Source organism: Cygnus atratus, chromosome 7 (assembly GCF_013377495.2).
Source record: "Cygnus atratus isolate AKBS03 ecotype Queensland, Australia chromosome 7, CAtr_DNAZoo_HiC_assembly, whole genome shotgun sequence".
NCBI classification, from domain to species: Eukaryota; Metazoa; Chordata; class Aves; order Anseriformes; family Anatidae; genus Cygnus; species Cygnus atratus.
Window position 1 is genome coordinate 3,778,711 of NC_066368.1, and position 14,052 is coordinate 3,792,762.

The 14,052-nt window shown below is 45.2% G+C and overlaps 1 protein-coding gene across 7 annotated transcripts in view; it reads left to right on the top strand.

The window, feature by feature from the left end:
* The window catches only part of CTBP2 (C-terminal binding protein 2), a 124,647-nt gene that overhangs the window by 68,337 nt on the left and 42,258 nt on the right, over window positions 1-14,052 (top strand). For 6 of the 7 annotated variants that reach the window (XM_050711855.1, XM_050711856.1, XM_050711857.1 and 3 more), the window contains exon 2: window positions 1,131-1,290. The exons of the other annotated variant lie outside the window; for it this stretch is intronic. In XM_050711855.1, coding sequence (XP_050567812.1) covers window positions 1,233-1,290 — 58 coding nt within the window. In that variant the 5' untranslated portion in view covers window positions 1,131-1,232. The remainder of the gene's footprint in view (window positions 1-1,130; window positions 1,291-14,052) is intronic. 7 annotated transcript variants of the gene reach the window in all.

Consider the following 14,052-nt stretch of genomic DNA (forward strand, 5'->3'; position numbering starts at 1 on the left):
GACCTGGCAAGGCCCCCAGACGTGGTGGGGTTTTGCGCTGGTTCTAGAAGTCACGGCTCTCCACTACCTCTGCTCTTTTGGCGACATCAAATGGCCCTAAAAGGGTGGCGAATGGCTGCTGGGGGCTGGAGCCTCTGGGGCAGGATGTGTCCCCGGAGGGTTTACAGCTCGTATCAGGGTTGTCTGTTCTTAAAATGTCCAAGGGGATAGCCTGATAGTGAGTCACTGGCCGCGTAACGTAACGTGGTAAAAAATCAGTGCTCACAGCGTGGGACTGTTCGAGTTCAGCTCTCGGCGTGAGGTCTCGCCTTTTATGCCTTGACTCATTAATACCATTGTGGAAGTGGCTTTGAAAGGCTGGACCTCGCCACGAAGCTGCTGGGTGCACGTCCCATGGCGGCACCTTCGGGGTCTGCGGCCTGAACGGGGGTCTGAGCATTCAGGGGTGAAACGAGCCTTTTGATCTCTGTAGAAAGCGGAGCAGCAGACCTCAGAGAACCTGCTCAGGTTCTTCCTCCGTGTCACCAAACTGCAGAAGAGCCTGCAGGGCATTTCTCACAAATGCCACGCACACCACTGTGTGGATTGCTTTATTTTATCGGCATTTAAAGGTGTGCACGTTAGAAAGTGTGAAGGGACGGGCTCTGGTGGCAGCTGGGATGTGTATCAAGGTCTTGCTGCAAATTCAAGGTCCAGTGATGACTTTTACAGGGCAAGGTTTAACTAAGACGTGAAAGTGGTTGTGTGTATGCGTGTGTGAAAGCACTGGAAGAGCAAAAGCTGCTTTCCCTTTTTTATATACTCTGTAATAATGTTTCAGTATCTGTGAGCCTACAAAACAGCTTAATGGATTTTGTCTGCTAGGAATAGATTTTTAAGGCAGAAATAAAACTCGGAAGGCCAGACAGCGCTTCGGCAGTTCTCTTGTAGGATGCTGGTTTTTTCTGATCGCAGGGAAGATAGAGGGGCTGTGTGCTTGATTTGCGGTGTGAGAGCTGGTGGGACGCTGAGGCTGGAAGTGCTAAAGTCACAGCCTTGGTTTCAGCAAGGCTGCTGGGCTGTTTGGGGTGGGTGGGTGTCACCTCCCGTGTTGGAAGTCCCATTCACCAGCTCCTCTCGTCTCTCGACAGGATCGATAGTGGCGTTATGCATGCCGACTCCCGTGAGTTTTCCTGAGTTCCTGGGGGACTGCTTTGCTTTTTGAATCAGAAAGTTGCAAAATACCATCAAGAATGGCACTTGTGGATAAACACAAAGTCAAGCGACAGCGACTGGACAGAATTTGTGAAGGTAAGAGGATGCTCCACTACTCTGTGAAAGTTGACAGACTGCTAAGGTAGAATACCTCATTTTTCCTTGTTTTGTACAGCACTTAGAGATAATGAGATCCAGATCCATGACTAGATTTCCCGTCTTCTGTGTTGACACAAAATACGGTCATAGTGGTGTTGAAACGTTGGCAAGGGATACGCTGGTTCCTCCTCGCAGTCCTGCGGACAGGACTACTTAATTACCAAATCTTCTGCTTTCATCCTGGTTTCTACTGAAATGCTGTAGTCACTCCCAGTTTGAAGTGCAGCTTAAATTTGTGCTGCCTTGAGAAAAAGGTCGTGCTCTGTTAAACGTGCTGCTTCCTGGAGATCTCCTCGGGCCAGGATGCAGGTGGCCAAGGCTGCTGCTGCTCTCCCTCCGAGTGCTCGCGAGCGGTGCCGGTTCCAGCATCCCAGGATGAGGACACGAGCCTGCTGCTGCTGCTGCCTCGGGCTGCTTATGGGGCTGGGGAGCACAGTGCAGGACATTTGGGTAAAGCTCAGCATCCTCCACCTCAATGCAGCCACCCCTGTCCGGAAGGGCAGAGATTCGGCTGTCTCAGAGCTGCTGCTTCGCGCAGCGGACACAAAGGTTGACCATCTCCCATAATGTTGACTATCACAGTAGAAAAAATAGATGAAAATTTGAAAGTAGCTCTTGAAGTATTTCACAAGTTTTGGGGCAAACTGTTACAGTGGCTTTTGTTGGTGTAATAAGGCAGATTTGCTGTAAATCATTCTTTGCTAATTTTGTGTTACAGTGGCGCAGCACAGGTGACTCTTACCTTCTATTTATTCCATTTTCCAGCAGAAGAAGTCTGTAGGTAACCTTTTCCTATTGCAGCTCACATAGTTTAAGTTACGTATGATGGAAGTCAAGTGATGGCAAGAAACCTCGGACTTTTTGGTGTAGACTTCAGTCCTTTTCTTATGCAAACTGACACTCAGGGAAGTTTTACCATCAGTAGCAAAAGCAGAGCAGATTGTTATTTTAGGAAGGATGTCTTAAGTCGTGTCTTTTAAGGAGCTCCGGTTTTTATCTGCTCTTAAGGAGATGAATAGTGGCCTGCAGGGTAACAATTCGCTGTATTACCTGAATGCCAACAAAGTGAAATAGGTTTTGCTCTTGGATGAAATTGCAGAGTTCTCGTGGGAGTTGTACTGCATCCGTTCTAGCAAAATATGTGGGGTTTGTGGAGTTTCCAGGGAAATGCTGAACAGTATGACAGGGTGAGTTTTGCACAGATATTTGTGTTATAAATTGCTTATTCTAGCATGCCAAAGCAGAACTCCTTTGCTATTGCTTTACACTTCTCATGAGTGAGTTAGCTTCAGAGCCGTCGGGGTGATCCTCGTGCTGTCCTGCGCACGCAGAGCCCCTGCGAACGCTCCGAATGTTCCTCAGAAAGTGGCAGCGGTTCTGGGGGACTGGATGCCAAGCTCGAAGAAAAGCCAACAGGACCAGAGAAATCAGCTCTTCGCTTAATCACATAATACAAAAAGATGTAGAAGCAGCTCTACCTCTCTGATTAACCCGCTCCGGACTGGACTGACGTTAGCGGCGCGGTGTCCCTGGGGCAGGGGGCAGGGTGTGCAGCCCCATTGATTTTTTGGGGGGGAGGCAAAGCAGAGAAAGGCGAGGAGCTAGGAAGGGGCATCCAGAGTGTGTGCTGCGGCATGGAGCTGCGTATTTCTCCTTTTGAATGTCATAAACACTCAGGTGTAGTACACTATCTCATCTTCAAAATTTACTTTGAACTGAACTTAAAAGAGTTGTGTCAGCTGAGCCTGGATGTTCAAAAGCTGCCTTCCTGGTTTGATGTTTACTATCAGATCTAGTTGCTTAGCTTACAAGAAATTCAAAAGGATCGTACGACAAACCTGCTGACAGAGCTTTAGATGTGATTGAAGTTTAGATTACTTTCCTCTGATATATGAGCTTTTTTTCTTCTTTCTTGGTCAAAAGATATTCTTTCCTCATCTGTAAATGTGCAGAAGACATAACTTTTTAAAGTATACTTTGTCGTTCGCCACCTGTTTTGTGATTTGATTGAAGGGATGGGATTCACGGTTCTAAGACACTCGTACTGTGTTTATAAGCAACAGATTATGACTGGCTGTAAGCAACGGTGCTAAACCTACCTTAAAAAATGCAAAGAGCATTGGATTTTGCAAAATACTAGGCTTATAAGACTGCGGTATGCTACACTGGCATCTCTGATGGCTATTTTTTATTAGAGGCTCCTATTCTTGGATTATAGCAATAGTAAAGAACTGAAGAAAGGGTGTTCGAGCTGCTGGGAAAACACACGCTGAAAAAACAAGCTTTGTCTTGGCGTTGTCTGGAAAGGTACGTGGAGAAATTGGTGAAATATGGTGAGAAATTAGGGAGCTATTTCAGTAGATGGATGAGAGAAGTCTTCTAACAGCGTGCTATTTGCTGAGAAGAATTGCTTCTGCTCCATCGAGCCAAGTACAGCGTGGTCCAGAAAAGTGGCTTCTTAAAGAGCTCCTCTTCTGTGGAGGCACTTGTGCAGCTTTTCTCTTTAAACAAGTGGAAGGGATGCGAACCTGCGTTTAATTGATGGAAAGCTTAATGTTTTGTGGTACGTAGGTGGGTTTCTGTGCTTTTAACGAAGTCGGTGTGCTGTCCCATCCCTTTTCCTCTACACAACCCCTGGCAGGGCTCTCTAGGAACAGACGTCATTCATCGCGGCGGGGTGGTGGCAGCTCCGGAGACGAAATACCCTCAGGCTTCCCGCTACGTGTTGTAACCACTGACGCGCTGGGTCTTCCTCGTGCTTTACAAGCTGCCACCGAAGGTTTCTTCTTACTGCGGGTCTACTGAAAACGTGGCTAGGCACATGTTGAAGGAAACAGCCTACAAACTACTGCGGTACTAAAAGAGCGTTTTAAGAAGCTGTAGTGTTTGTATGACTCCGTTAAATGTGCATCTGGCACAGGAAAAGAATCCGAGCCACGCATGGGGGTGGTACCTCTAAAAACGCCTGTTCGTAGCCTTTACGTGCAGGTTTATGAGTCTTCCAGGAGGAGAGGGAGGTCAGTCTCATCGCATTACTCAGCTTGACCAGTTCCTCTGTGTTTTTTTGTATATATAGGTATGAGGTCTTTGTATGACAGAGCTGCCTTTCCTGCTAAGGAGGCTGTTTTGAAGGGGCGAGCGCTTTGCATCAACCAACAGACTTCGCTCTGTAGGAAAATACAAGTGAGATAATGGTGCACACTTAAGGGATAACTAAATATTAGGGCAACAGCCTGCAATAAAGCCATTTAGAGTCATCTGTTAAGAATTAAATGAGTTTGTGAGGCCCATCAGAGTGAAGCAAAGTCTTGGCTTACCCTTCTCTTTCTTTTCTGGTTGTCCCAGAGTTTGGGTGCCGATTCTGTAATTGGATCCCTGTGGGTGGAAAGACGTATCCAGTGAATGGCTGGGGCTTTTGAAAATAGCATGTGTGGAGTGGTTTACATAATTCCTGTGTGTGGAATCGTGGCTAATTACGTAGCGAGTCAAAATATGCTTTGGAGGTGGAGCTGCTGGTGCTGTGTTTAGTTAGGGTTGTCCAGCACCCCCTAGTTCAAATCTGTTCCCATTTGCTTGTAATTTTGCCACATTTTAAGTATGTTTGAGCTGAAATTTTCCATTTCATGATGAGTTTTTACCTCGGGGTAAATTAAAAAAAAAAAACAAAAAACGTTCCAGCAAAAACTGTTGAGCCATGTCTAAGCGGGAGATGTTGAAGAATGTTGTTTTTGCTGTGCCTGAAACAAAGCAGAGCCCCGAGCCTGCAGCCTGGGAGCCGCAGTACCCTCCTGCTCTGCTTTGAAAAAAAAAAAAAAGGGTCTAAATTTTGCAGCGGGGTTGCTGCGGTGTCAGGAGCATGCCTGTTATTGTTCCCAAATTTGAGGCAATTTCTCAGACTTTGAAAGAATGAAGTTGGTGTGTGACCCCGTTGGCTACTCGTGCTGAAGGCCGTGCGTGCTGTGTAACGCTGCCCCGTGCTCTGGGGTGGTGGGCACGAGGTGGGGAGCTCTTCTGGGTGCCAGAGCTCACGTCTGCAACGGAGGAGGCTCAGGGTGAGGTACAGACGGGTGCAGGGTAAATCAGAGCACGGGGGAAGGACAGAGCCTTTGCCAGGAGGCGAGAGCAGAGCTCACGTAGCTGGCCCTCAAACTTAGGCACTGCCAGAAATGAGCTGGCCTCTCTGTTGTTCTTCATGACCACCTTGATTTTAATTTTAATTTAGGGTGGTCTCAAGTTGCATGATGCTACAGGTATGTGTGTTATTCCTGCGTGCCCTGTCAGCCTGGCAGTATCCTCCTGTTCTTCCTGGGCTCTTCGGGGTCAGCCTTCGCTCTTCATCATCACGACAGCGATTGCAAACCATCAACAGCAATAACCCTCAGGGCAGAAGCTCACCTGCCTCACGTTTTCATTTAGGAAACAACTGCAGGGAGATACTAGGTGTCATTTTTTCTCTGTGACCTGTGGTAGAAGGAGGTGCCCAGCAGTGCCTCCCAGGAGCCACCAGCCCAGAAGATGGTGGCACTCCTGGTGCGTGGCATCCATCGCTCCTGCAGGGCACTGCCGTGCAAGGAAATAACTCAAAGCACCGCTTCTGCTGCCCAGCCTGCTGCCTGCTCAGCTGGTCTTTATCCTGTGCTTCTGTGAATATGGTTAAAAAAATATTAAGTAATACCAGGAGCTGGACGGGGGGTGAGGAGCAGCCCTCAGATGCTGCTAGCAGTGCATTTGGGAACGGCCTGGCCGGGAAGCCAGATGAGGAGCTGCAATGGCAGCGTGCAAGGTTGTGCTGTCTTTTCCTCATCAGATGTAGACACTTGACAGGGACAAGGCAGTGGTCTGGCACATCCAGGATATGTAATGGCATGTCTTGCCTCTGTGTAAATCACAGGTTTCCCAACCCTGCTAAATTCCTCCCTGATGATCCCAAGCGCTGCCTCTGCTCCGTACCTTTGCAACTGCGCTACCCTGCTGTCTGCAGCTCCGGTGCCATGAAATTTTAATGCCTGGCTTTATAGGTTAAAGTTTGCACTGACATTTATGAGTCAGTTAAGCTTTCAACACACGCCCAGAAAGTGGCAGCCCTGAGATGAACAAGAAGTGAAGAGAAGAAATAATTGCAAGGCCAAGTGAGCCCAGACATTTCCTGATGGAGTTTTCGCTTTGGGATTTGTCATTATCCGGTGGGAAATAGTGTACTTACGCATCGGTTTGTGCCACCAGAGCTGTCTGTACCTTGCAAAATAGCAGAGCCATTCAAAGTGCCACACAAGCCCTTCATACCCTTTGTTTTCTTTCAGGTCCTTTGGTGTGTCTGGTGGCTGATAAATGCCAGCACGGTCACGTAAGACTTTTCAGAGCTCAATGCACGAGTCTCTTGGCTTTTTGAGTTACTGATTTATATTCTGAGCGGCACCTTAGTGTCCTGTTTGGCTGAGGCGTCTCCGATTCTACCCGTAATCCGTATTTGCTGTAGGAATTCCTCAAGTGTTTGCCTTCCAGTCACTATGGTTGCTGTACGTGGCCCTGACCCTCCCCATCTACTCATTTATCGGTGGGAGCGAGGCACCAGCCTGTGTACGGGTGGCTCTGAGCCGGCCCCGAGCCTTCGGCTGCAGCAGTTAGTCCCAAAATGTTGATGATGGTTTTATCATCACCAGAGTTACCTTGGTCCTGGCTACGTGAGGCTGGTTAATTCATTTCAACGCTGGACAAGAATTCTGTATTCCACGTTTCTGACAGCAATGGAAGTCAGTGCAAGCCATATACAATAACGCTTGAATAAATATACTACGTCAAGCCAGGTACTGTGGTAAATGCAAACTCGGATCTATGTCAGGGGTGCATTTTACTTGTGCTTTATTTCAGTTTCTCATGTGTAAAAGTGGGCTTAATATTCACACAGTCAATTATTGCTTGTGGTGCACTTTCTTATCATAAAAAAAAAAACAACCCTCCATAAAAGTGCCCCTGAAGAATTGTAATGGTTCTGGCTTTTCAGCACTATTTGAACAGCGTGTGCTTGAGGTTTGGGCTCACACACCAATAACAACAGAAAACAGAACAGGCTCTCATTCAGCTAGTACCATCCATTCAGGCTGAAAAATAGAGGAACCTTGCCTGTGGAAGCAGTTTGGGAAAAGTATTTTAAAGCTACCAGGCAGTCAAAATGAAAGTTGTACAAGCAAACTGAATTCTGGCAGCCTTGTTTGCCAGGCCTTAGTGTTTTGTTAACGTGGTAGTGTGTAGGAAATAGCCAGTTATTAGGCACTGTGATGCACGTAATGCCATAATGTGAATTGTTCCAGTGCTCAGCATCCCTGTGTCCGGAGCACTGCCTGCGTGAGGGGCTCGGCAGTGACTGGGCAACTCTGGAAAGTTGCTGCCTCCGCTGCTTGCTCCTTCCTGTAATGTAATGCTGGCCAAAATTAGTATGTTTGATATTTGGGTGGAGGAATTTTCTTCTATTCTTGCAAATTTGAATGCCAAGTAGCATCTGATAATACTTATTTTTGCTGCTTAGAAATAGAATCCTATTATCTCAGGAAATTCTTATCTCCACTAGTCATTTGATGAGAAACAATGAGTTAAAGATGATATCAAGTGTGGAAGAAACTGCTTGTCCTGAGTAAAACTGACTTATTTAGAACAAATATAGACCTTTTTTCTTTTTTTTTTCCTAGTGTATTTGAGCTTCTTTGTTCCATGATTACAAAACACAGTACAAGGATTTCCTCCACACAATAAAGCTTTTCATATATTTTTTAAGTTTCCACCTCAAAGCACATAAACCATCAGGCTTTTAGGGATGGGTTGCTTACCACACTTGGCCTAGACAAAAGGAAAAGTTAGTCTGTCAGATGCTCTGCCATTACTCCCTGTGCTGATTTAATTTCTCTGAAGATCTGTCTGGCTGCTCCCAAGATTCATCTTATTTCACTTATGGAGGCTTCAGAAATCATTTCAAATTCACACAAAAGCTGGATTACACCTCATTTTACCACTTTGGGCAGTGGAAAGTGTGCCACACAGCAGTGTTTTTAATTACCTCTTAGTCATTAATAGGTTTTGTTAAAATTTTAAGATTTTTTTAATATTGGACACGATTGTATGGATGAAGAGAGTTCCAGCAACCTCAGTGGGTTCACAGACATTGTTCAAGCTTACTGACCTTATTCCATGATTTATTTTCAACCCTTTTGCTGTGCTGAATCAAGAATTCACTCTATTTGGAAGCAGACATTTTCTGCTTTGGGACAGAGGTGTGGTGTATCTCCTATCTACAGGCATGCTGTTGTCCTTCCAGCAGGGAGGCAGAGGCTGCTCAAGTAGTTTTCCAGTTCTGTTTAGATTTTTTTTTTTATATACATTCAGTTATGTGCAGTGTATCTCCTGTGACATGCCACAGGGGGATATGCATGACAAGATGTAGGACTTGAGCCAGATATGAAGCCAGCCTGACAAAATCCCCCAGGCATCCGGTAAAGAGTAAGACACATTTAGATAAGGTTACAGAAAAAAAAAATCATGAATTTGGACTGCAATCTCATTGTAATAGATATGTGACTCAAGCTATTGCAAGAAGTAGAGCTCCTGTTTCCTGGGACGTGAGTGCTACATGCACAGAGGTAGGAAAAAATACTTCTGTTGTCTTCTCCTTGCATTTAAGCCCACATTTATGTTAACTTAATACGCATCTAACTCTTAATTCCGCCTTGTATTTTTCCATTTTCTCCAGCCTTAAGACAAGGTTCCATATAACAAGCTTTCTAACTTCAAGTCATTAATTAAGAAACAATTACAGCTGATGACTTCTATACCATCAACTTAATTTTTCATCCTCACCACATTTCCCATTTAAATTAACTGGTTTATGGATTAACACGTTGTCATGTCTGGTGTGTTGTTTTTTTTTTCTCCTTACTCTAAATCCTCTTCCGCATTTAAAGATTACTCAGAAAGATGACAATACCCCCAGAATACGCAAGGAGACACGGAGCTGAGCACTGTCTGAGCGGCAGCCTCGGGGCAGCCCTGTCGACATATTCCCGAGCTCCAGAGTTTGGGAGCGCTGCCGAACACAGGGGGTGGAAGTTGGCTGCTTTGCCTCTTCCAGATACGTGATGGGAAATGCTCAGTCCTCAAGGACAGATGAGAACGGGATGGATTTTCCTCCCAAACTTGAGGAAAAACTCGTATCTGCCTCCCAAGTTAGAATCCTTCCTGAACTGACAACGTCTGGATCCGGACCAGGTTTTTAGGTTTGATTCTAACTCTGCTGAATATTTACTAGTAAATATTTTGACAGGAGCGGGACATCTGGCTATACTAAAATAAAGCTGCAGAGAAATGCATTACACAACTTTTCTTTTATATTTTTCTGTATCCACGAACAGATGTAAGGGATCTCGGTGCCAAAACAGTGAAGGTTTTCATTATGTGTGTTATATCCAAGAGCTTTCTTCAAAGAGCGAGTTTGCTAGAGTTGGTTATGCATTTTTGTTGCCTTAAACTTCAATGGCATTGATAATTTCTTACTGACACTTTTATATAGCCCATGAGCTTAACTCTATTAACTTGTTTTGTCTTTTATTTTAGATAGTCTTCGTAGTGTGTTTTTTTAAAAAAAACACTCTCTACTGCCATCTAGCACTTCAAAACTTATTGATAAACAGCTTTAGTTCACAAAAAAAGCCTATAGTTACAGCTTGGCACCCACTTTTGAGGGAAGATAGTGTCACTGCTTGCCGGTAATAGCAGTTTTGGGATATGAATCAGCCAGTGGACCTAAACAAGGGTCGTGGGGCTGGCACCTTTGGCCTCGGGGTCACCCCACCAGGGAGGAGCCGTCCCCGTGGATGGTTGGGGACCGCGATAAGAAGTACTGGCAAATGGGGTCCCTCCCCACCAGATACTTTGGCTATTGCCAAAGTTTACAAGTCTTATGAGGAGCGGCTGAGGGAGCTGGGGTTGTTTAGCCTGGAGAAGAGGAGGCTCAGGGGCGACCTTATCGCTCTCTATAGGTACCTTAAAGGAGGCTGTAGCGAGGTAGGGGTTGGTCTGTTCTCCCACGTGCCTGGTGACAGGACAAGGGGGAATGGGCTAAAGTTGTGCCAGAGGAGGTTTAGGTTGGATATTAGGAAGAACTTCTTTACTGAAAGGGTTGTTAGGCATTGGAATGGGCTGCCCAGGGAAGTGGTTGAGTCTCCATCCCTGGAGGTCTTTAAAAGACGTTTAGATGTAGCCCTTAGTGATATGGTTTAGTGGAGGTCTTGTTGGTGTTAGGACAGAGGTTGGACTAGATGATCTTGGAGGTCTCTTCCAACCTAGACGATTCTGTGATTCTGTGATTCTGTGCCATACAATAATAAAATATATCAATCTTCTAGAAAAGCAAAAAATAAATAGCTTTTAGCCAAAATAATATTTCTTCCTGTTTTTTGTGTGTGTTTTGGTTTGGTTTGTTTTTTAAAATCTGTGTTGAGTCTGCAAGGGACGTGCATGTTTCAAGCTCTTGGCATCATCAGGGAAAGTAAAGCAGGAAGACACCCTGAACTCCAGCCTGTTTATCTCCTCAAGACCATGTTACAACCTAGTAATTAATTATTTTTTATGCAAAGCCCAGACATGCATGGCAGAGTTCAGAATTACAATATATATTCATTTAACAATGGATTTCTCTACTGCTTTCTGGGACAGATATAATTCCCATGCTTTTCATTACACATGCTATTTAAATCTTGATCCTGAATTCTTATTAAAAATGATGAATTTTGACCTCAAGGTCTAATACCCAGTTTTGGAGACAAGGTGCTTGATGTGATTTCCAGAGGATTATTTTTAAGAGCATTCGTAGATTAAATCTTTGCAAATAGTTGAGGGATGTGCCCAATGAACCTTGTCTGCTGGCTTTTCGACTGCCGTTCAGCATCCGGATTGATTTTTATTCTGTAGCCCTTGACAGTGTGTAGTTTCATGGCATAGGGAGACATCTGATATTTTTATTATCCCTTTCTTGAACCAGGAATGTCACAATACTTTTTCTGCTGACTGTTACTGGACTCTCCCAACACTTGAAGGCAAAACTGTTTCTCATTGAAGTTTCAAGAGCCTGTAGGGTTCATTACAAAGGCTGAAAGGATGTTTTTCAGCTGGGCTTCTTGTTTTTAATCATGAGTGTTTTTTTAGGTGACTGCTAGCCTCCTGCATTTGTTAGCCACAATTTGATTTTGATCCCCGGCCGCAAATCACCAGGGCTTTGCCAGGGGAGCCGGACAGCATGAGGTGACCAGTTCCTGCGTGCTCCTTGGGGTGCTTCTGCTCAAACCCTCATTCTGCAGTAAATACGAGGTAATGCAAGGCAGCGTACCCCTCAACGAAAGACGGGTGAAATGCCTCTGTTCGGAGACTCGTCGGCACATGGCGATGTGAGACGTGGAGCTGGCTGGCAGCGGAAAGGAAGAGGTGGCCGTGGCCTCGTTACACAAAAAGCCCACATGCTCGTTGTCTGCACATAGCTGGCTGCTGTGAGCCCATTCGAGCCCATTTGGGCCCATTTGAGTGTAGTCAGTGGGGTCAGCAGCTTGAACCCGTTTCCAAACCCCAGTTTGCACGCAGCACCGCGAGGCACGCGGCGGTGCCTTCCTGGGGTGAGTAGAGCATGCGAGCCAGCGGTTACGCTGCGCTTCCATCTAGCCCTGGGGCGAGTTACACGCGGATGTCAGCTTTTGTTTTGTGCTTTAAAGTCATCAAAATACGGAGTTACATGAGGCAATGATTGTTTAATAATCGGCTGATCTTAAGAGTGTTTTGTTGTACCGCGCTGAGTTGGTATTTGAGAGGGTTTTGTTGAAGTTACAAAGCATCTACGCTTTTGGTTTGGAAATTGGTAAAAGCATGTGGCATGGCTTCAAGCGCTGAGTGCTTTCAGATGCTGTTCTGTTCCTTTGATTATTGAAAATGATTCCTGCACAATCCTGCTAATTTTCTCTTTGTACGCCTCCAATTTCAGGAGACTGTTAGAAAGTCCATCTATGCAGAGTGCTTATTGCCGCTGCGAGAGAGGTTTCTGCAGAGCCAAATTTTAGCAAATGCAGTAATTTCCAAGGATTTGGAACATTTTCTTCCTGCATTTCTTCCCCCAATTTTTTTCCTTTAACGTTTGTGTGCATGTGTGAGCAACATTTACAGCACGCTCACTCTATTCCTTCTCCGCTCCATAACAGCCATTGAATCCCACCTCATAGTTCAGCACCAGCTCAGTGGTGCTTCCCGGCACCCTGTGAGCTGCATGTAGGGAGCAGACACTCAGAAAAGGCACCCCAAGCACCAGGGGTCATTAGGCACAATCGCACATGGTCCTGGAAATCCCAGGCACTGAGGGCAGAGGCATTTATCCCACCGTTAGCTTTCTGGTGCTTTGTACCTTGTCACCTGAAATCATATTACAAACACTGATTAATCTGAACGCCATCTGAACGTGAAAGGTGTATATTATCTTATCCCTCTTGATGGAAGGGGCATCCGTGACTGAGAAATTAATCAATTTGCTTGCTGGTAGTGGTAGAATGAAGTATAAAGCCTGGGTATCCCGATACCTGCTCTCTCCATTAACACGAGATGTACTTACCCTCTGGAGGATTCTTCACTACAACAGGTAGGATTCCTTTGCCTTGGAGAGGGAAGTAGCCTTTTTTCAATACTGATTCACCTTACAGTTTTTGCCCAAAATGACATTTGGCATATTCACTATGTGGTTTAAGTTCTGCTCTCTCCCAGAAGAAAACAATTTGGAAGAAAACGTCAACATTTTGCTGCATGTAAAAAAAAAAAATCATGTTTCATGTAAAAACAATATTTAAACTTGTACTTGGAAAGTACTGTAAAATAGTAAAAAGCAAAACTAAGAAAAAGTGTACTGTTTTGTTACACAGGGTAATCTTTCCAGCAACTTGCTTTCAGAATTTGAAATGAAATGTTTTACTTCGATGTGAATTACATTTCACATCCAACCTCCCCCGAGTCAGTGCTACAGACACCAAAAAATGTTGTTTACAAATTTGTGTTGCAGATTTAGCATCCTGATTTCTTATCACAGTTTTTACATACATAACAGGTTTTCTCCTCACTGAAAGAAAACTGAGCTTCCTGGCACTGGGGAAGATACGTGTTTCAGATCCACTGGGAATGGTTTCCAGAGCCAGATCTCATTCCATCCATTTTGACTGTGGTGTTGAAATGGTGGGCCCACCTTTCTTCTCCTCTGTCGTTACTTGTTTTCAGAGCAGATTTCTGTAGTTGCTGTATCATAGCAAAATTTACCATACATTATACCAACACTAGATTGAAACCCAGCGTATTAAGTCACAACTGTGCATTTTTCATGTGATCTGAAATACCAGAGCACTTAATCTCTTGATCAGCTTTTTTTTTTTTTTGCTTTCATATGTCTTTTTTTTTCCCCTAAATACCTCTAGAATTAAAAGGAAATATAAATCTTCTGCCTGTCCCGTGGTCCTTCATCTCCCCCTCACGTTGGGAATGCTGGTGCCAGCGCCTTCCTCCTCTTCCCAGAAGTGCAGATGAGATCAGTTGGGTTGGGTTGTGCTCCTGTGCCTCCGCGTCCTCTCCTGGCGATCGCTGCCTGGTTCTGAATTCAGAAATAGCTGCGGAGTTACTGGCATTTGCACAGGAGCTGCT